General features: G+C 48.3%; 1 protein-coding gene across 1 annotated transcript in view; it reads right to left on the reverse strand.

Moving 5' to 3' along the window:
* The window catches only part of PRKCA (protein kinase C alpha), a 406,370-nt gene that overhangs the window by 88,392 nt on the left and 295,454 nt on the right, over positions 1-22,524 (reverse strand). Inside the window, exons 6-8 of the mRNA XM_002921719.4 lie at positions 9,750-9,906; positions 8,550-8,684; positions 8,192-8,288 (exon numbers count right to left, since the gene is read on the reverse strand). Coding sequence (XP_002921765.3) covers positions 8,192-8,288; positions 8,550-8,684; positions 9,750-9,906 — 389 coding nt within the window. The remainder of the gene's footprint in view (positions 1-8,191; positions 8,289-8,549; positions 8,685-9,749; positions 9,907-22,524) is intronic.

Below are 22,524 nucleotides of genomic sequence, written 5' to 3' on the forward strand. Positions count from 1 at the left end.
TCAAACCACCAAAGATGAACAGGCTTGGTTCCTATGGACTGACCCTACCCAAGAGGTCAAAGAATTTGGTGTTCCTCGACCATCTGAAGATAAAGGCTGGGTATGAAGTCAGCTGAAGAGGGTGATGATGGTCTGTAATTGGGGAGAATGAGAATTCTTATGAGGGCATCAGCTTGAGGTCCTGGGGCAGAGCACAGATGAGCCACGGGCAGGGGTCGGGCTGACGGTGGCACTGGCAAAGCTGCCAGTCGGTAAGCATTCAAGTTCAAACCACCCTGAAATGTCACCCTCATAGAAAACTGAGCTGAAGCAGAGATGGGTGGGGAAGCCTGCCGCTGAAAACATCAAGAGAGAACTGGAGTTTAAACTTCAGGCTCTAGAAGGTGGTGAGTGTTGGGACAATCAATCCACTGGTCTGTCCTCAGGAACGATTCCTCGACAAAACTTCTCAAAACAGCGTTCTCAAATGCTCTTGCCTCACTGGAGCACCTCTTTGCACATACAAGTGCAGTGTCAGAGTTTGTAAGTTTTCATAAATGTCTGTCTAAAGCAAATCTGGGTAAGTCCATTTTATATAATCAGCTACGATGAAAGCCAAAAAAAAAAAAAGTCCTGGCTAACATTTACTGAGCACTTACTACATGCCGGTTGCTCGGCTAGGCAACTTACAAAAATGAGTCCATTTAATCCTCAGAGCACTGCTCTGCAGTAGGTAATACCACGATCCCCATTTCGCACAAAAAAGGCCAAAAGAGAGGTCAGAGAATTGAAGCATCTTATCCAAGGTAACTGCAAGTAAGTCGTATAGCCAGGATGTGAAGCCATGACTACCTCAAACTGTATCCTCTTTCTAGAATACCATGCTGAAACATGGAGTAACGTGCCCAAGTTCATGGGACTGGGATGTGGACGAGTCAGGATCTGAGCCCCAGCAGCAGGGCTCCCGGGCTGGGGTTCGTACCCTGACGCAGGACCTCCTTTCAAACGCACGTGGTCTGAGTGCTCAGCATAGAAACCGCCCGGAGCTTAGTGGTCCCTCGATGGGCTCTCTGTTCTTTCCATCTTTGTCCCCATCAGTAGCACACCTCCCGCTCCCAGGAAGGGGTGGGATGGCAGCTGGTAGTCAAGCCCTCGCCCTAAGAGCTGCTGCCATCCTTCACACTTGATCATAAATTTCTCTCTTTAGAGAACTCTGCAAGGAGTTCTCTGCAGAGAGCTCACACACCTTTCAAGCAACACTGCAATTTAAATGCATTCATCTTGTTCTCTTGAATCCTGACACTGCAGAGAGTTATTTATGATGTATTATCTGCCAGCTCTCTGATGGGACATTTCTTTCCATTATCTTCTGACGACAGAAATATTCCACTGCAGACAAAGCCCACAGCGCACTGCCTCTTAGCAATCTTAATTCTACTACAAATGTGTCTGTTTTGCTTTTTAACTTCTTTTTGTGATGTGAGATGTTAACTTACCCTGGAGGAGAGCGGCAGTGGAAGGCAGGTACAGAAAAAGACTCGGGTGCTCTTAGCTGCTCATTCTGATCTACTTTAATTCTCTAAAACACATGACGAAGACGACAAAAAGCCTCAACCATGGGGCAGAAGAGAGTGGTGTGGCCTCCTTTAACGAAAGCTGCCTGGATTCCTTACAGCAGCATCTCCAGTAACTGCAAACAACATGCAGAGGAGACAAGCAACCCCACTGGTAGAAAGGAGTTCATTCAAACTCCATTTGTAGCTAAAAGTCATCAAAATACAAATCAGAGGGAGTGACTGTGAGAGTGGAGCAAAATGAAAGAAATTCAGGGGTGACTGTGTTAAATACTGAAATATGACATGTGAAGAGGTGGGCAGTGGTTTTCCTGGACCCCTGAGCCTGTGCTCCGGTGCTGTGGGCCCGAGGAGCCAGGTCCAGGGCTCCGGTCATCAGCCCTATTGCTCCATTTCTCTATGGGGAGGATTGGGGAAGAAGGTCATGGTTAGAAAGAAGTTGCCCCAAGGGCGAGGGGCCAAGCCTCAGGAGAAAGGCACTGCATCTGAGAAGAAAGGGTTGGGGGGTTGGGGGGACTATGACCCTGGGAGGAAGTGGCTGGCACCAAAGGAAGGGTCGGAGAGTGGTACTACAACAAGCCTCTCCTTTTCTCCTCCCCTAAACCTTCTCCCTTGTTCTTCTTTATTTTTAAAAAGATTTTTATTTATTTGACAGAGAGAGCACAAGCAGGGGAGCAGCAGAGGAAGAGGGAGAGGCAGACTCCCCACTGAGCAGGGAGCCCGATGCGGGGCTTGATCCCAGGGAATAAGGAAAGAGTTAAGCTATAGGCAGGGAGAGACAGGGGGGCCTCTTGCTGGGCTCTGAGACTATTCCTGGCAGGCAAAAGCGCTAAGCCAGAGTGAACAAGAGATAAGGAAACAGACTCCCTGGGCTTGGATGTCGGGAGTGTTTTTCTTTGGTGGCTATAGTGTATCACAGAAAATGACCAAACCTCAAAGAAGTCAGTCATTAAGGGTGTTATCAATAGTCTGTGCTCAAACGGAGATGGCACAAGAATCTCAAGGACGGTTATCATATGGTTTCACTTATTTGTGGAACAGAAGGAATAGCATGGAGGACATTAGAAGAAGGAAGGGAAAAATGAAGGCGGGGACATCAGAGGGGGAGACGAACCACGAGAGACTATGGACTCCGGGGAAACAAACTGAGGGCTTCAGGGGGGAGGGGGGTGGGGGATGGGCTAGCCCAGTGACGGGTGTTAAGGAGGGCGCGTATTACACGGAGCACTGGGTGTTCTATGCAAACAATGAATCACGGAACACTACATCAAACACTAATGATGTACTGTATGGTGACTAACAGAACATTAAAAAAAAAAAAAAAAGAATCTCAAGGCTACAAGCTTCCCAGTCAGTTCTCAATAAAAGACTGCCACTAAAGCCTTCCTCTGTGAAAACCCATTCAGGACCCCTCGCTCTGGAGAGCTGCCTCTTTCCTTTCTGCTCTCACCTTCACTTAAGAAACTTTTACTTCACTTTACCCTTCTGTGTCTGCAAGATTCATTCTTCAACTCTGTGATACAAGAACCCTATGATCCTATAACCCCAGGACCCAGGGATCCTGGCCTGAGCCAAAGGCAGAGGCTTAACCGACTGAGCCACCCAGGCACCCCTCCCTTGTTCTTGATCCTAGGACAGTCCCATCTCTGGAGGGGGGGGGTAGATGTGGCCCAAATGGGTCAGGGGAAGAATGAACCAGACTGATGAAACACAACACAAAAATCCTCTAGCTTACAAATAACCATGGAGATGGGCAAATGACAAGAAGATCTTCTGGAACAGTTTTAAATGAGGAAAAGATGTGGTCAGAAGATACTTTTCTTCTAACGGGAAAGTTGAATGCCGTGCATAACTCCCTAGGCATAGCTCAAGAGGCGAAGGATTCAAATCCCAGATTCTGTAAAAGATCCACAGGGGCCCAGGACAGAAATGCTGGAGTTTCACGCGAACGCCGTCACTGAGAAACAGATGGTGCCATTTCTGGGGTGAACGGGGTGCACCAGCAGCTGCTGCTATGCTTACGATTGTACTTGGGTTCATGCTTGGTGTGGTTCATGTAACACATCTTTCAGATGTGCTCACTTTCGAGTCCTTGAGCAGGACCCTTGGCCAAACGACCACACTGAGAAATGTCAGCGCAGACGGACTCCCCGGGCTGAGACTCCTTTTACTCCCCTGACACCCTGCTTCATCCAGAAAGTACCTGACCCATTGCCAGTTACACCAAGTTCCCAATTCGCCCACACATTACGTTCCAGAAATCCATCTAAAGGCAAACGAAGATTTCCCCATAAAAACAATGTTATAAATGGTGATCAGGTTTCATCAATACGCTTCTATTTCATCACGTGGCTGGATGACAGGACACAGAACATGCCCACCATTTAGAACATGATTTCAACATCAAAAAAAAAAAAAATTTTTTTTTTTTCGGGAAGCTCCAGAAGTTTAAAAAAAAAGTGCCCTCTGTAACCCAGTTTCTGCAATGAAACTTATTGAAGATGATGATAAAACACTTGTATGAAGTCTGCTTTTAGGAAATTTCTAAGGACAACCTAATTTCATCTTTAAAACAATACCATTGAGTAAATACTATTATTATTCCCATTTACAGTGAAGGACATGCAAGGGAAGTCATGTGGTTAATAAACGGCAGAAGCGGGATCTGATTCTATATAGACTCTGCCGGCTAAACCGGGGTTAGACTACGGCTCGTAGGCCAAATCTGGTCTGTCACCTGTTTTTATAAATACTGTTTTATTAGCACACATCTATGTCCATTTGTTTACACCTTGTCTGTGGCTGCTTTTGTGGCACAAAGGCAAAGCTGAGCGGTTGTGACAGGGACCCAGAGACCTGCAAAGCCTAAACTATTTATTATGTGACCCTTAATGGAAAGTTTGCTGAGCAGGGACCAACCAACCATCTTCTGGGCCACCTCTCAGGGAAGGCAGGCCCTCTCTCCAACGCTGGCCGTGAACCTCATCTCAGGGCACAGGGGCCCAGAAATGGGAGGAAGGAACAGGAATCCAGAATCTTCTCAATTGTGAGGAGAGGTCCTGGGGAATCACTGACCAGGACAGGGGGTTATAATAAGCTTATCTCTCAAGAAGCTTCCGGCCTCATTCCCAAAAAGATCTGAAGCAGGGCCCAAAGGTATGGACATAAGCTCCGCAGACAGGAGGAACTGTTTGCTTTATTCATTGCTGGAGCCTTGTTATTGAACAAATGAACAAATACATAACTTATGTTTGTGAATCAGGAACTGTGTGTACTTTATTTGAAGACAAATGGGGAACAGGGTAAAGGCCCATAGATGCAATGTCCATGAACACTGCGGTCAAGGTTCTCATTTGTTTCGTCTTTTAGGCAGATAAATTGCTCGAGGGGGACAATGCATTACGGAATCAGGTCATTTCCAAGCATCCTAGGATTTCCTTGGCTCCTAAGAGCTTTACTCACTGATCATTCTGTTTGCCAGGATTCTAGCATCAATAATAACTTTGAAAATTTTTTTTCCATGTTATCAGAGAAATGCTAATGTGGTGACAGAGCTGTAAATGCTCATTTGTTTAGATTTTTCTTCTATCGGATGGAGTGACTTTTGATTTCTGGAAGAGGATTTGAACACCACACCTGGCTATCAGCTCTTCCTAGAAAACAGAGCTGGACACAGAGAGAATAACCCTGTAGCCTAGCTGGTGTACAACACCCCCTGAATAATGTCTGTTCCTAAAAGGACTAGTCATCACGCTGTACTCATCCAGACACGATTCACCGCGGAACTTTAAATTAAAAATTTCAGCTGAATCATACTGCTACCAGAGGGTGGGAAAGTACCTCTGAAAAAGCAGGTGTGGGGGAAAGGACTTGGACGATGGAAGGTAAGTCAGGATGGCAAGTATATGGAGAGATGTGGACAGAGAGGCAAGTCTGCAGACACTGGGAAGCAGTCATACCGCGGCCAGGGATGGAGAGGGAGGAAATGGGGTGGGTGTTGGAGAAAGTTCCCCAAATTGCACCCCAGTGCCAGGTGGCACCCCGTTTGGGAAGGCTGGCTGTGACCCCGAACTGCTCAAATGTGGACACAGCCTTTCTGCCCACTCATGCTGCTTCCCGACAGTTGGATGCTGGGGAAATATTACAAGTTTCACATTTACAGACCTCAACAGAACTCTGCTACATGATAACTCCTGCCTGAAATCAGATCTGAATGTTCCGTTTCAAATATAACACGACAGTTGTGGAAAAATTCTCAGCATCCCTTTGACCCCACCATCGAGGGGCTTTCTGCCTGGTCTCCTGCAACTCTCAGTAAATGAGCTAATATAATTCCAGTAAAATCAAAAGAGCTGCAAGCAGTTTAAAGCAAAAGCTGGAATGTAATTCAGGCAGGTGCCCTGAGCACAGAAGCCTAGAAGCTGGACGGCAGGGGCTCAAGTCCCTCCCTGCACTTGCCCTTGGGCTGGCAGAGCTCCAAAGGACGTGGCCAGGAGGGAGAACAGGGAGCAGCACCACATGCACGGCGTCTAATGAGCCTTTAGAGAGAAATGCAATTCTGGCCTCAAACCCTCTGACCTAGCCCTCCCCCCCGCTTTTTTTTTTTGAGTTTGGAGCTCTGACCTTTATAAAAAGCTAGACTCACTGCCCAGAAAACCAGGAAGGTTACTCACCAGGAAGCCAGGGAAATGAGGCATAAAAAGTGGGTCAATATTTCTCCATCAGCAAAGCTAAGTCTCGGACATTTCCAAGAGCCACTACCATCATGACGCCCTAGCACCACTCCTCCCTCCACTGTGTTCTACACCAGCAGTTCCTGACCATCCTAGGATGCTAATGACCTACACCGATGGCGTGACATTCAGCAAGGCTCTGTGTAGCTTCTCAGCAACCTCTCGTGCCTGGGACATCGGAGCAGTGCTGGCGCTTGGGGTCCCAAAACTCTCTGGAAAGGTTCACCCTTCACAGAGGTGGTGTGATGTTGGGGATGGGGCTCCTGTCCTGAGCTACGAGGTAGGGGTGGGCGTAGATAAGGGAGGAAGTGAAGGAAAAAGTAATCAGAGAACCAGCTTTGCCTGGCATCAATACTTGAAGCTACCCCAAGCCTTAACATATCTTTGCACTTGGAATGCCTCTAATTACTACCAGTCTCCTTTGGAAAGAACTTCATTTTATACAATTTTTTTTTTCTCCTATATTTTTTAGGAGTAGACACTGCCGGCTGATGTCTACTGGCTGAATTTTACCTGTGTCTACAGCAATAGATGTGTTTGCCCCACATCAAGCTCTGAGTTGTAATTAGCTGCCAGTATTGAAAGAAGTCAGAAGATGTCATACTGAAAAAAAAATCGGGATTTTTGGTTTCTCTTGAAGAACCAGAAAATCTGGCAGCACAGGACCGTTCTCTGGGCATGGCAATCATCGACTGGTGCAGGGTAATAGTGGCTGCCCCCTTTAGCTAGGGCTTGGTGTTCACCCGCTGACCCCAGTCCCCACGCTGCTGTCACCAATCCCGGGGCCTGCTGTTCGCTGCCATTTACTTATATTATCTGTGACTCATTTATGCTCCCCAGGGCATCCAGGCTCACAGCCCTGACCTTAAGTATTTGTCATCAACATCCACTTTCACCAAGTATCAGCCTGCCAAAAGCACTTGGAATGTTTTCATGTTTTACATCCTTAAGAATTCATTCTACCGCGATATGATCTATATGTTTCTTTGAGACAAAACTTCATTTCAGAGAAGGAAACAAGAGAGGGAGGAAAACGAAACCATCGGCATCTCATTAGTGGCAACGTTTCAGCCACAGTTCAGTATCTCTGCGCCTGTGTGTGTGCACGCACGTGTTTCTTTAGGGGACAGGAATTCCCGGGAATCCTAACTAGCCTGAGGAAGAGAAAGATTCAAAAAGGAATGAACCAGTTACATATACTGTGATGGCTACCGCATGAATCCCTTATACAGCCAAAATGCAGGTGAGTAGGGAAATAGAAAAAAATTAAAAGCTGTGACTTGAAACGTAAGGCAAGTGCTTAGAGAAAAGAATGTGCGTTAAAAGCGGAGATGTCTGGTAAGCAGAGACAAGTATGAATAGAGAGAAGAAAATGAGGGAGGTAGGGAGGACCGAGGCGGAGGGAGAAAGACGACGGATGAATCTGGGACGGAAGGCAAACACAGACACTCAATGGGAAGGAGACAAAGAGCTGGCCTTTTCTAAAGATCTGTAGCAAAACTGAAGACGCCGGCCTGAGAGCTTAATTACACAGAAACCACCTCCCGAGTTCATGCCAAAATGTCCTGCCATTTGGGGAAGCACAGTCCTTCTTCCTAATGAGACTACCGCACTTGGAACCTTGCCTGTCCCCCTGCTGACATGCCAACCAATTCCTTATGCAGAAATCAAGCATGCTTATTTCTGGGATAGCTCCAGTCCCCATTCTCACCACGATAATAGACCTAGTGTGTTAACACAGCTTGCAAAGTAAGGGGATTATGCAACACTTCTGTTTTTAAATAAAGAGAAAGGGTAACACTTCAATTCTGTTTTCCAGCAGGAGTGACCACAAGACTCTGGCCCTTCCTGAGGCTAAACTTCCCAAAGGAAAGGTGGTTCCAGTAACTTCGCTGATATCCTCACCTCGAATTTCTGCCTGAGCTCCACGTTGCCTTCTTCGTCCCCTTCCGGAATGGGCACGTTGTAGTACTCACCTTCCTCTTGGTTAAGCAGCTTGTACCTTTGGGGGAGACACGGGAGGGAAGGAGGAGGGTGAGGAACGCTGCGTTTGTACCACAGATCCAGCAACTTCTCTCCTTCAAACCCTGGACCGGCTGTTTCTGAAATGTGTCCTGTGGGGAGACTGTAGCCAGATAACCTCACAGTCAACGGTCATTTTAGATGGAAGCCGGTTTGTCTGCTGAATCTCTAAGGGCTCTCATGTTTTCGAGACTATTAACCTTTGGTTGGCACATACATACTCGACCTTGGGCACCCTTACCATCCGCTGGCTGGCATCTTCATCAGCTCCGAGACTCCAAAGGAGAGGGACCCCATGAAATCATTCCTAGTTGTTCGATCCCAGTCCCAGATTTCTACGGACAGCCGTCGGTCTTTATCCGAAGGTTTTAATTTGCTACAAAAGAGAACACACACACACACACATATACACACACGGTTATCTAGACCAGGGTTTCTGGGGAGCCACACCCTGTGGTCATGATGGGAGTCTGAGATTAAAAATACCAATATTCAATTCACTTCCTGGGGCTCCCCACTGCCAAGAGAGCATCAGCCCCCAGCAGCCAAAGCGCCAGAATAGCGGTTGGCAAACTAACACCCACAGGCCAAATCTGGCCCGCTGCTTGTTTTTGTAAATAAAGTTTTACTGGAGCACAGCCATGGGCTTTTGTTTACATACGGTCTATGAATGCTTTGATTCCAGAACAGCAAAGTTGTGTGGTCTCAACACAGACTGACCCAGAAAGTCTCAAGTATTTACTAACTGGCCCTTTACAAAGCTTGCCAATCTCTGTTCTATACAAAAGAGCTACGTTTCTGGTCATCCACAGAGAAACCATTTCCTGTGTTCTAGTCTGCAAGGAGGACCACTGACTTGAGCTCAGCTGCAAGCAGTGCTTTCTTACCCCCGGTGGTTTTATGCCACTCCCTCCCCTGGCCTCCTTCTTTTGTAGTCTTCTATCATCTCTGCCTCTGAAATCCTGGCACTCCTTTAAACCCCATTTTAAATGTCACCTCTTCCAGGAAGTCCTCCCTGTTTAAAGGTGAGGATGATCTTCCCATTTCAGGGGCAACAGCATGTGACTCCTGTGTTCCTTGTTTTAAAAATTATTAAATTCTTACCTTACCTTCTCCTATAACCCTCACAAGGACTCAAGTCCATCAAGAAGTGGGACATACTTTTTACGTTTTTACATCATTTTTAACATAAACGAATTTTTCTGTACACAGTAGGTATTGACAATAATTTGGGGCCTGCATTCCGTAACTCTGGGTTACCATCTACCAAAACAGGTGACGACAGCAACCTCTTAGCAGTGGTCTGAGAAAGTCTTAGGAATGAAGTGACATTTAAAGACATTTCCAACAGGTCTGCCTCATTATCTCTCGCGGTGAACTCTCTCACAGGTTTGTGATGTGTGGGGAGGGAATTCAACTGAGAAGAGAAGACAAAACTTACAATGTAAAGGACTCATTCCACTGGGGGTTCAGTGTGGAGCGGATGGTTTTGGTTTTCTGTTTGCTCTCATTCTTGGGATCAGGAATAAGTTTCAGCTTCACATAAGGATCTGAAAGCCCATTTGGATCCATAGGAATTAGATTTTTTGCATCTCGTACTGTGAAGAGAAAAGGAAAGAAGATCAAATGTTATAAAAAGAGAACTGACCTGTATTGCCCAGTGTCCTGTGTCAAGACCAAGCTGAATGACAGAGACGTCAAGATGGTGTTTAAAGGGACAGGAGGTGAGGACCAAAAGCCTCTGATCTTCGATATGAGAAAAGCTGCCTGCTGTCACTGCTGCCAGAGATAATGGGCATCACACGGGCCCTGTGGTCAAGCCTTGAGACGCAATGTCGGCCTCGACACCTCATATTAGAACTGCAGAAGCCTGGGTGGGTCCCTCCCCAAAGCTGCTACAATAGAATCTGTATTTAAACGAGATCCCCAGGTGCTGTTTGCAGCCCTTCTCCAGAACGGGTCGTCCCCCCCCACCCCCCAAGTAATGAGCCAACCTGGTCCACAGCATTGCATCACTTAAACTCCTAAAAGGATTCATCCTTTTTCTTTGTAAAGGCCATAGACTTCCTTTTTTTTTTTTTTTTTAAGATTTTATTTATTCATTTGACAGGGATAGAGACAGCCAGCGAGAGAGGGAACACGAGCAGGGGGAGTGGGAGAGGAAGAAGCAGGCTTCCAGTGGAGTAGCCTGATGTGGGGCTCAATCCCAGAACACCAGGATCACACCCTGAGCTGAAGGCAGATGCTTAACGACTGAGCCACCCAGGTGCCCCAAGGCCATTGACTTCCAATCTGGCTGTACATTGGGATCTCTCGGGAGGGGGTTTAAAAATCCCAGTGCTGGGATGCCTGGGTCCCGCATCAGGCTCCTTGCTCAGTGGGGAGCCTTCTTCTCCCTCCCCCTGCTTGTGCACGTTTGCACGTGCACTCTCTCTCTCTCGGACAAATAAATAAAATCTTTAAAAAAAAAATCCTAGTGTTCACAGGGCACCTGGGTGGTGTGGTCCGTTAAGTGTCTGACTCTTGGTTTTGGTTCAGGTCATGAGCTCAGGGTCATGCGACTGAGTCCTGCATCAGGATCCATGCTCCGTGGGGAGTCTGCTTGTGACGCTCTCTCCCTCTGCCCCTCCCCTACTTTCCCTCTCTCAAATAAATAAATGTAAAAATTTTTTTCCAGTGCTCACAACTAAATGAGAATCCCTGAGGGGTGTGGCCCACGTTCTTAAAAGGTCCACAGGTGGTCTTATCGCGCAGCAGGAGCAAGCCAGAGCCAGCGGCGCGGACAGTTGTAGCACAGAACACGCCGCACTGCTGCACTGTGCCTCGTTCTACACTGTGCACACGTGTCCCCAGACCAGCAGCACCCTGGACATGAGTTGTGCACTCATCACATGGGTAGAATCACACGCCCCACCCCCAAATCACAAACTCCGAATTCTCACTTTAATAAGACCCCCCGATGACTCCAATGCACACCCTAGATTGAGAAGCACTCATAATGGGAATCCAAAATAATGAGGAGGAAAGGCCACTTTCCTCCCACAGAGGGAGGCTTGCTCAGGGATGCAGCTAGCAGGGACTTGTTACCTCTGTGGGAACGGGTAAAGTCACTGCATGGAAATGAGACAGATCATTATTTATCACTATGATAAGAAGGGACAGAAGCCTGAGCCTGCCGACCCCAAATGTCTTCCTCACCATCTTCCGATGGCATCTTCCCCAACATGGCTGAAACTTCCCATCATCAGGGTCCCTAATTAGCCAGACGCCACAAGTACACATCTAACTGGTTCTCCCAGTGTAGCCCCTGGACCAGCAGCATCGGCACCACTGACTGAGTCAGAACTCCAGGGGCAGGGGCAGTGGTCTGTGTTTACCATGCCTCCCGATTCTGATGCATGGGGGGACTGGGGAAACACTCTTCTAGCCTATCAGTACAGATCATCAGTTTAGGGTGATTGTTAAATGAAGTCCTTAGAAGAAGGTGCTGGGGTTGGCAGTGGACGGAGATAGAGGAGGGGATGGAAGGATGTTAAAGATATTGGGTCCCTGGACATTGCCCTAAGAGAAGTTACAGACCAGCATTGCCTGTTACCAGCCTGGGGACACATGGAGTGCCCATGCCTGCAGCAAATAGCCTTACGCCCTCCTTGTCTGGAAGCCTTAGTGCAGGCATGTGACAGGACCGTATCCAAATGGTCTCAGTGGGGAGCAGGCTGGCTCACATCTACTAGCCATGGAGAAGCCAGGCCTCTGTTTCTCGTGTTCACTTATGCTTTCCAAGGATTTTTCCCCCCAGAGTATCTAACCTCATCCAACTGGGAGTGGGTAGAACATAAGCCAGCATGCATGGGCTTTGCAGCTCAGCACACCTGCTTTCAAATCCTGCCCCCGCCATGTACTCCCAAGCCCTAGGAAACAGAAGTTCCCGAGACTGTTTCTCCCCTTAGAAAAGTGAAGAGGGCTCACTCCCAGTGAAACAGGATTGTTGGGGGAAGTAAAGGAAATAATTGTTCATAACGTGCTTTAGACAGTGACTTGGAAAATGGAGGGGAAAAAGGAAGCCACGGTGTGAGTGCTTCCTCTGCAAAGTCCCCACTGCCCACAATTTCAAAATCTTCAATGGGAGTAGGAGGTCTCCAGGGGGCCCGGCTCCTGAGAATTCCCTCAAGCCCATGCAGAAGGTTTTTTAGTGCAATGCAGAAGACCCAGTCTCCTAAAACAGCAACACAAGTATCACAAAAGATGAAAAGTTTGAGCGTAAAAATAGAGGTCTCCTGAGGAATGGGAAGGGGCCGAAGGTCTCTTTCCAATTAAGCACTGGAATGAGAATCAGATACTTTGTAAAAGGCAGCTAAAGCCTGGAATGTCTACCACGGAGGCTACAGCCCAGATAAACTAATGAGGAAGCAGAGAGGCCGCCAAGAGTGTTGCCAGTTACAGAATGATTATGGGTGCTGGCTTTTTCATCTTCAATTTCTGGTCCTGACAGCCAGCACACACAACATAAGGCTGATCTCTTCTGAATGGTGATGAGTTACAGTCTTGATGGGATTTAAAGCTGTGGGCCTCCTCCAGAGATACTATGATTGAAGTGGAAAATAAAAAGAAGTTATCAATTCCAAATGTCATTGAAGTAGACAGTGGGTCCAAATTTTAATTTCCCACTGCAGTGGAGAACAGACTGCCTGACGTGTGACCTACTCATCACAGGCCAGGGCACCTGAGTCAGGCCCGGGAGCAATGGGTTTGGGGGTCCCCATCAGCTCAGGCTGTGGGCTCTGGGGCCAGGCTGCCGGAGCTTGAATTCTGGCTGTGCCACTTCGTGGCGGCATAATCCTGGGCAAGATCTGTAACCACCCGGTGCCTCAGTTTGTGCATCTGTAAAATGGTACCTCCCTGGGAAGATTCTATAAGCTCATGCATGTAAAGCACTGAAAACAGTGGTAGGCACACAGTGAGAGCCCAATAACGATTATTATAGTTGCTGTTAATACAAGTTGCTGGCAGAGAGCACAGCCCTAAGGGCTTAGATGTTCAGAAACCGGACTGACTGCTTATGAGCTGGCAAGCGAAGGCCGTGAAGAACAGCACAGTGCGGAAATTTCCTAACGTGGTTGCAGCTGCGTGGTGCCAGCCATGTCTTAACCTGAGAAGCCGTCCTGGAGGGGGTCACTAGCAGGAGTAGGTGCAGGGAAGTCAGGGAAGAGAAAAGAACAAAACAAGTGGGGTGGTGGATGAGAAGGGCGAGAGGCAGGGGAGAGAAAGAAGAGCACTGCAATCAGGACGTAAGGTCAGAGGGCGGTGAGGACGCTGCCCCCACCCAGGGGCTGACGGTGGCTGGGTACACCAGGGCAGCGGCTCTCCAGCTCAGCGGCATGTCAGCAAAAGTCACATACGGATGTCTGGGCCCCACACCCACGGGGTCCAACTTCATCGGTCCAGGCTGAGGCCCAGGCGTTAGCATCTTCGAAGCCTCTCAGGTGAGTATTACATGATACCCTCCTGTGCACCCGGTTGTTGTTCTCAAAGTGTGGTCCTCCGACCCGTGTCACTGGCATCTCGAGGACTCAGTATATTATTCACATCAAAAAAAAAATCACTCACTTTTTAACACTTAACATTTAAGTGGGTTTTAAAAAATCTATTTGCGAGGTGGGGGGAAGGGAGAGAGTCCCAAGCAGATCCCTCACTGAGTGCAGAGGCCAACGCGGGGCTTGGTCCCACGACCCTGAGATCACGACCTGAGCCGAAATCAAGAATAGGATGTTCAACTGACTGAGCCTCGCAGGTGCCCTTAACACTCAACTTTTTTCTTTAATGTTTTTTTATTATGTTAGTCACCATACAGTACATCCCTGGTTTCTGATGTAAAGTTTGATGATTCATTAGTTGCGTATAACACCCAGTGCACCATGCAATATGTGCTCTCCTTACTACCCATCACCGGTCTATCCCATTCCCCCACCCCCCTCCCCTCTGAAGCCCTCAGTTTGTTTCTCATAGTCCATAGTCACACTCAACTTTTAAAAAGGAAATGTGTCACTCTGGTGAATGGAAAACCAAGATTGTCTGCTCTAAGGAGAAAGGAACCATAAAAATAAGTACAACGAGCATCTAACAGGGTTCCCTCCTTCCAGCCGACACACTTGCCCGAGGCCTGTTCTTCATTACAAAGGGGAAATTAAAGCAGGCTGGAGCGGTAAGGATATTCCAGCCCCAGGTGGAGTCCCTCCCTGCACCTTACAACCAATGAAGGAAAACTGGGAAGGGAACAACTTTCTCACCACGTAATTTAATGCTTTCTAACGTCAGTTCAGTACCTTCAGGAATCCTCTCGAGCAGGAGTGGAAGTCCTAGCCCGTCGGGTCCCACCCCACACGCAGGAAGCCTGTGCCAATTCTGAGGCACAGAGGAAGGCAAGCATCTCACTGGGTCCAAGAACAGACCTGGCACAGGTCCCACGGCCCATTCCCTTGTCTCCCATCTTCTGCGAGAGCCACCCTGTTCTGACCCGCAGACTTAAGATAGGAAAAAAAATCCGCTGCTGTGTAATCTTTTGAGGACGGGCCTCTTGTGGGGCAAAGCTCTGTGATGCCAGCTCAAGTTCGGAGAGGCTGATGGTCTCTAAACAAGGAGGTCGAAAAGCATCTCATCCCCTGCCTAGTCCACGGCTGTGGCACTAACTCCACACGGGCCCAGAGCCCCGTGGAAGGCACGTGGGGGGGGGCGCTTCCCCCCAGCAGCATCTGTGAAGAGGACACGTCTGCTCAAGAAATATGTCTGCGCCGTGGTCGTGGCCATTTTAGAATCAAAGTCTGTTCTAGAATTCCAGACCTTTAATAGAAATATAGAACACAGAGTTAGATTACCATCTTTTGGCTCGAGGAGCGGCTTTGGAAAGGATTGGCGGTCAAGCCCAGCATGGAGAGAAACCCGCGTGGGTTAAAAGGTTATGTAATTTCCTGATTACGTAAGGTACCATTCCTGGACAAAGTCCATTCGAATAAGAGGAGGAAGATTGAAAAACACCTTCACGGTGCCTCAGAGATAACCTGACAGAGGTGGTGAGGCAAGCCCGGGACACGTGGGCTTTGAGGAAGCCTTTGGGCGTCTGAGCTGGCTCCTCCAGAGCTCGGAGACGGCCTTACCCAGCCTGGAAATCTACAGCAGAGGCACCTTCCAGTAGATGGCACAGCCAACACTCAGGCATGAAGCCAGGGATTTTGCCAAAGTCCTGCTTGATGGGGAAGCGTAGAGGTGACCTCCATGCTTTCTCAGGGAGAAGCAAGCCATCCCTATAAAGACTGGCAGTCAGGTGATGGTCGGATGTGTGTCTGAGGACATACAATGACATACAAGGCTCACTTCGCGTGGACAGAGGCTGCAGATGGTGGCTGACCCAGTCAGGGCCCAGTCTAACACAGCGGCTAACAGGATGGGCAGCCAGGTTCAAATCCTTGCTCTACCACTTTTTAGCTATATGACTTCAGACAAGTTAGCCCCCTCGTCCGTTTGTTCACCTGTAAGATGAGAACAATAATGGTGCCTATCGTGTAGGGTTGTGGTGAAGACGAAGTGAGCTACTATTTGTAAAGCATTTAGAAGACAATCTGGAATGAAGGGAGTGTTACAGAAGCATGTGCCGCCATTACTAATGATCGCATTAATATGTGTTTGCTATCTTCATCATCCTCATCCAGGCCCCCTGTCTGGTCCAGGGGGCAGGGCTGTTTCCTCGGGGTAAAGAAATCTGGTGTATTAAAAGGCCAATTCATACAATACTGAAATTTCCAGACCTCAGCGTTAGGCCAGAGTTCAACAGTCAGCTCCTAATTGTTGCAAAATAGCTTGGGATTAAAAATATGTATATATCAGTGCAATCCTTGATCCATTCAGAGAGTTGCCCAGATGGTCTCCTGACCCAGACGGTACATGTAGCATAAATTATGGAGTATAATAATAAACACCAAGACTCACTACCTAACGTAAAAGTTAGATCAGGACCAACATGGCTGAAGCCGTCCGCTGTACTCTCCCCACCCCCTCCCCGCCTCCCTGTGGATTTTCAACCTCACTCTGACGCTGCCTTAGGGCACTCTGGCTAGGCACTGAGCTCACGGAGGCTCTGAAGGATTCATGCACGACACACACTAAAAGCTTCATTGCGGACACAGCTATAACCCCTCTGCCCGCAGACTGGACTTGTCTTCACTGACCCATAGTAACCCTGCCCATCAGAGTTCAAATCTGTATGGGAACATTGTTCAATGATGCACAAAAAAGTCAAGTGCCTCCAAAGTCAAGGACAACGTGGCCCTTCAAATAATGTGTTTTGCTTTAGAAAATAATTCCCTATTTTTAGTGCCTTTCCCCCCCTCTCTGCAAGCATCCTTGTTCATGGCTTCTGCTTAACAAGCCAACAACAAGGACAAAGGCTCAAAACAAAGACTTGCTGCAAAAGTCAGGACTGTTCAGTGTGTGCCGACCTAGTGACCCTCCCCTCCACCTCCAGCCTTGCTCCACAGCAAAAACAGGAGTAAACAAAAATCTCTAATCCTACCCACATCACGCAGAAGCAAAAATCACATTTTCTGACACTACAGAAAAACAAAACCATACAAACTCTTCTTTGTGTGAAGTTACCAACAGCAAAAGAAATGTGAATGCAAAAATGGTGGGGGACAGGCAACTGAAGAAAATGAGTGGAGGTGTAGCATCTGGGGTCCAAAGAACCTCGTGTCCTTTAGCATCAGGCAATCAGAGCGATGGGAGCTCCCCAGATCCAGGAACGGTATCTTCAAGCAAACCCGGAGAATTCTGATATATTAGACAGCCATCGCACAGTCCTTTAAAGAACTTGAAGACCCACAACTTCTTGTAAAGATATGATCACATGTGAATAGAAGTTTGATGCCAGAGAGTCTCTAACGACATGGAGGACCCCACTCGTTCAGAATCATCTCCCTGTCTCGGGACTCTGCACTCGATCACATATGCCTGCAGAGGCCCCTTTTTCAAAGACGCTCACGTGTATAGACTACAGAGGTTAGGACCTGATGTCGTTGCACGGTCACTATCCAGCCCAGGACAGGTACCCTCGAGGAGCTTCTTCCTGGGGGGGTGAAAACGATCTGGAATTAGTGGTGACGGTTGCACAACCTTGTGAAGACGTTGAAAACCCCTGAATCGTAGACGTTAAAAGGTGAACTTTATGGTGTGTGAATTATTTCTCAATAAAAATGGGTAGATTTACTGACAGATTTCCACATGCCTGACTACACCTGCTCACTTAAGCTTCACAACACCCCGTGAAGTAATGACTCAGATGCCCATTTTCCAGGTGAGGAAAGGGAGGCACTGGGCTGTTAAGTAACTTGCTTAAGGCCAGGCAGTTAGTAAATGATGGAGTCAAGAGTGCAAAGGAGGCACATCTCAGTGGCACAGTCGGTTAGATGTCCGACTCTTGGATTCAGCTCAGGTCATGATCTCAGGGTCCTGGGATCGAGTCTTGCATCAGGCTCCACACTCAGCGTGGAATCTGCTTAAGTCTCTCTCTTCCTCTCCCTTTGACCGCCCCCCCCACTGCACACACTCTCTCTCTCAAATAAGGGACTATATCTTTAAAAAAAATGAAAAATAAAAAATAAAAAGAGTGCAAAGGAGTCCTGACTCTGGGGCCTGAGCAGTGCCCTCTACTCGGTCCTCGCAAGGCGGCCTCTGCGTTCAGGCACAGCTGTCAGTGTACAGCAGGGCAACAAGCTTCTGTAAAGGAATAGATGATAAAGACTCGAGGCTCTGCAGGCCACAGAGCCTCCCTCACACTACTCAGTCTGCTGGTATGGAGCAAAAGGAGCCAGAGACAATACGTAAACAAATGAACACCATGCGTTCCGATGAAACCTCATTTACAAACCACAGGCTGAGGGCCACATCTGGCCCTCGAGCCATCATTTACTGACCCCTGCTACAGAACCGATATACCATCTCACCACCTCGACAACACATTGAGGAGAAAGTGACACGGGAAAGGAGCCTCTCCTTCCTGGTTAAGACACTGCTTCCCTCCGGTTCCTTCCGCTTTAATCTGAGCCTCTTCCACTCTGATTTTGTCCGAAAGCTTGGGAGGGGACCTGGGCTGGAGCAGAGGAGAGGGCGTGTCTTCTACCAGGAACTAGATCCGCCACCGTCCTGTCTCCGCGGAACTTCTGGAAGCCAGTATCTCTTCGGTGGACTTGTACTTGCTCTCTTTACTTCCAGGTGCATGAGGCTTTTTTAGGGCAGTAGTCTGCCCTCCTAGACAAACCTGACTCGAGGCCCCCCTCCCTGGAGCATCTGATCTGACCATGACCGGCAGCGAAGGGCCAAGCCCACCTTGCTCAGGCTCCTCCAGCCTGTTCCACACCTCGGCTCCGCCCAGGCACCAAGTGCATCAGTGGGGCCATTCTTTATGCAACAGCTGCTTGGAAACTGGAATTTTAGAGGAATGTGGGACGCAGAGAAGCCTACATTACAGGACAGTCTAGCATGGGAGAGGCCCCTCTGCTGCTTACTTAATCTAGCTGTAGCCAAGGGCCTGTCCTGATGAGAGTCACCGTCCTGACAGCAGCCTTGGCACTCAGTTCAGGAGCATTTCAAGGGCCGGATGGGCTGGATCAGGTAGAAAAAGGGGGAAAAACCCTCACCCCGCTAGCTCAGAACAATGTTGCACACCACCAACTTTTCAGGTTTCCTCCAGATTACACCTTCCCAGTCACATTACTAGGAAGAACGCCCTGTTCTCAAGGCTTGTTTTCGCCTTTACTTGGGGCCTCTTCTGACGATGTTACAGGGAGAAAGCCGTGTCGAAGAAGCTGCCGGTCTCTTCACGTCGCTACAAGTAAGTTCTGCACCAGGAGCCAGAACGGCTTGGCAAATCTTGACGGGGCTGGTGGGGTGGCAGCTTGCTTCCGGAACAGGATTTACTGAACGCCCTTCCCACGAGATGTTTCAGTGGTGGCCAAGCTGTCTAGCAATAGGCGAGGTTCTGAGCTTAGGGGATCTGAGCTGGAGCCTCTCAAACCACGCAGACAGACAGACCACGGCACAGGTGCGGTGTGTCCCAGGTGACAGTGAGCAAGCCAGCCCGGGTCCCTGTTAAGGACCAGAATGGGCAGGGCCAGAGGCCATCTGGCTGGCAAAGAAGGCTCACCACAGAGCAAGGGCCCTAGGCGGCCGCAGAGGGGAATGGCTCCCAAGTCACATTCCTGCTGTGCATGGGTTTTAACTGAGTGACAGACGGGTCTACCCTAACTAATACTCGGGCTAGAGAGTCTTTACTCTCTTGAAGCCATAAACCCCTTTGGGGCACTAGGACAGCTTTTATGACAAGCGTAGGACACCCGTGGGCCTGGGTTGAGGACCTTTGCTGCATGCATGCCCTAAGGGCCATGTTCTCCAAGGACTGAGGGATCTTCCTCCTGTCTCTACACGCTTCCAGAACTTGCATGCGTGGGACAGGCAGCATTTCTCTCGGTGGATTCCTACTTTAGCCGGGGATGGAAGAGGTCTGGGAACTGGGAGAGGTGCTGGCAATGGGGATGAAACCGGCTGGGAACGACTCTCCGATGGGAGGCGTGGGTCAGGTGGTACGTCCAAGGCCATGGCCATGGCAGCTGCCGTGTATTTCCCCACTCGCAGGAACGTGGGTGTGTATTCCTGGGCGCCCGCTGGCCACTGAGCTCCATCTGGCAGAAGGAGGCAACTTTAAAGTCAACAATGAAGACTGATGGCATCGATGAGAACTGATTGCGGGTGGCAGCCCCCTGTGTCACCACTCGTCAGACTGACTCAACAGAACTGATGAGCTAGGAGAAATAAAATGTCACATTCTTCTCCTACCAACAAACGGAATTGAGAGGTTTTCAAGCATTGCGTGACTGACGTATTTTTGAGGCTCCCAACACAGAAAACAAGGCCAACGGCCTGTATTCTCTATCATTTCCTTTAATATTTCTATCCATATTAGAGACGCTCTGTACCCTGGTCCACATTCCCCTCATGCCTGGTGGCAGGACTCGGGAGCTAGTTATCAGTTCCGACCGGTTAACTAACCACCCTATCACCCACCCGGTCACATCTAGTGCTTGCATAACCCAAAAGCCCGATTCCACAGCAGTGAGGCCACTGTCTTAGCTACCAGCCATTTTAACCCTCGACTGCCTAGCCTAGCACCTGGTATGTACTTAGTAACTCTTTGCTAAGTACACGGATCTCCATGCCACCCCTGTCCTATGCTTCTGGGGTTCATGCTGCCCCATCCCTGGGCCCCCTGCAGCATGCACCTCCATCTACCCCGGAGCTCCTGCCCCCACCTTGGCACAAGACTCATCTTCTGGGACCCTCCACTCTACAGCCAGCCCAGGCCACCGAATTTCATCTCTACACACCGAGGGCAACTTCCAGACAGGTGCACCGTATCCTACTGGGTGTGCCCCCCACCCCCCTCCCCTCCCATCCCAGCTGCCCCAGGGTGAGCAGAGGGCAAGGCAAAACCCACGAGGGCCCAATGGGTTCTTGTTATTTGGCTGAAAAGCTAACACAGAGAGGAATGCTCGCACCTATTTTTTTGGTTGCAGTACAAAAAGTGTCCATTTGGAGGGACTCTCAGACAAGGAAAAACCTAGCAGGCCCAAAGGAGTCACGCACTTTTTAACAAAAATGTTAGATGCTCTCAAGAAAGCGTCATCGAGCCTATAACGGGCATATAATGTAGCTCCAACTTTCCGGGAAAACATATTCGAAAGGGCCATTTACTCTCGGGGAAAAACGACCATGTAGAACTTCTCAAGATTTCAGAAATAAAACGCGAAGGTGTCATCAACAACACTGAACGGCTGAGTACCGACGGACCGTGATTCTGTGAACAAAATGGAGTCTTGGAGCTGCTCAGTGGGGTCCACTTGTACTAATTACACGGTGTCCAGTCTCCTGATGCCCTGTGTCGAATCCCACAGAATCTCGAATTTGATCTCTTCCACGTTAAGAAGATAGGACCCATTCATTTTGGATTATTTGTTCCTTCTTTGACAAAAAGAATGAGATGCACTAAAAACACACGTGCTCAGCATCGCGGTCCCACTACCCAGAACCCATACACAAATCTGGATTCGGGGACATAAGTCAGCTCACATTTTAGGACCGATTTCTTTAATGTCCTGTTTTATTGCTGAGACTCACTGTGCGGTGAGAAGGACGTAATTTCTGTCGCCATAAATCCAGTGGCCATTCCTACACGTGCGTCAGCAACTCTTCAATCCAGGTGCCACTGGGATCAAACTTAGCAAAGAGAATTTGGAGGATTATGGTCTGAGGAAGCAATATTTGGTCCCTGGAAAAAGATCATAAATATTCCACTACTTTTTCTCTTAGAGTTAGTGGACAACAAACGCTAGAGAGTTCTAGAACCTTGAAGTGCTGAAAGGAAATGGGACGTGGTTGCGAGAAAAATATTTTCCAGGTAATGGGAAATGGAAATGATTCTTTACAAACACAGGAAGATTTTAAGAAATACTTTTTTTTCCCTCTTGTGAGTAATGGATACACTCATCACACACAAATTTAAAAACATTGAAGTATAAAGAGGAAAATTTAAATCACCCATACTTCTGCTGTAAGAGGGAACCACAGTTGGCATATTGGTATATTTACTGCCAGGCCCTTTGCTCTGTGTGGAGCTCTACGGAAATATTTATCTGTACAGAATTCATATCTGTGCACCTAGTTTTAGATCCTGCCTTTATAACATAAGAAGGCATGCCTTTAAAGGCCTAACATCTCACTTTATATCATAATTTCTTTAACCAATCCCTTGCTTGGGGTTGTCTGTGTAGTTAAAAACTCTTCACCTCTGTAAATAACATAGCAGCTGATGGCCTTCATGTGCAAACATTCGTCTGCATTTCTGATTTTTATTTTCCTTTGGACACATTCTTAGAAGTGAATCAGAGGGTGCAAGATCATTTAAGACTCTTGACAGATATTGCCAAATTACTCCCCCCCGAGTCCTACCAAAGTCTTGCCAAGGGTGTGATTGAAGAAAGTAAAAACATAACATTGTAATTCTGGCTTCCTTGATTGTTTCCCAGATTGAACTTCTTGTTTTCCCGTACAGTTATTTTGGTCATTGGTATTTCTTTTTCTTTGACTTTAGCTCCTTGTTCAAGTTTCCTACAGGG

Source organism: Ailuropoda melanoleuca, chromosome 13, assembly GCF_002007445.2.
Source record: "Ailuropoda melanoleuca isolate Jingjing chromosome 13, ASM200744v2, whole genome shotgun sequence".
NCBI classification, from domain to species: Eukaryota; Metazoa; Chordata; class Mammalia; order Carnivora; family Ursidae; genus Ailuropoda; species Ailuropoda melanoleuca.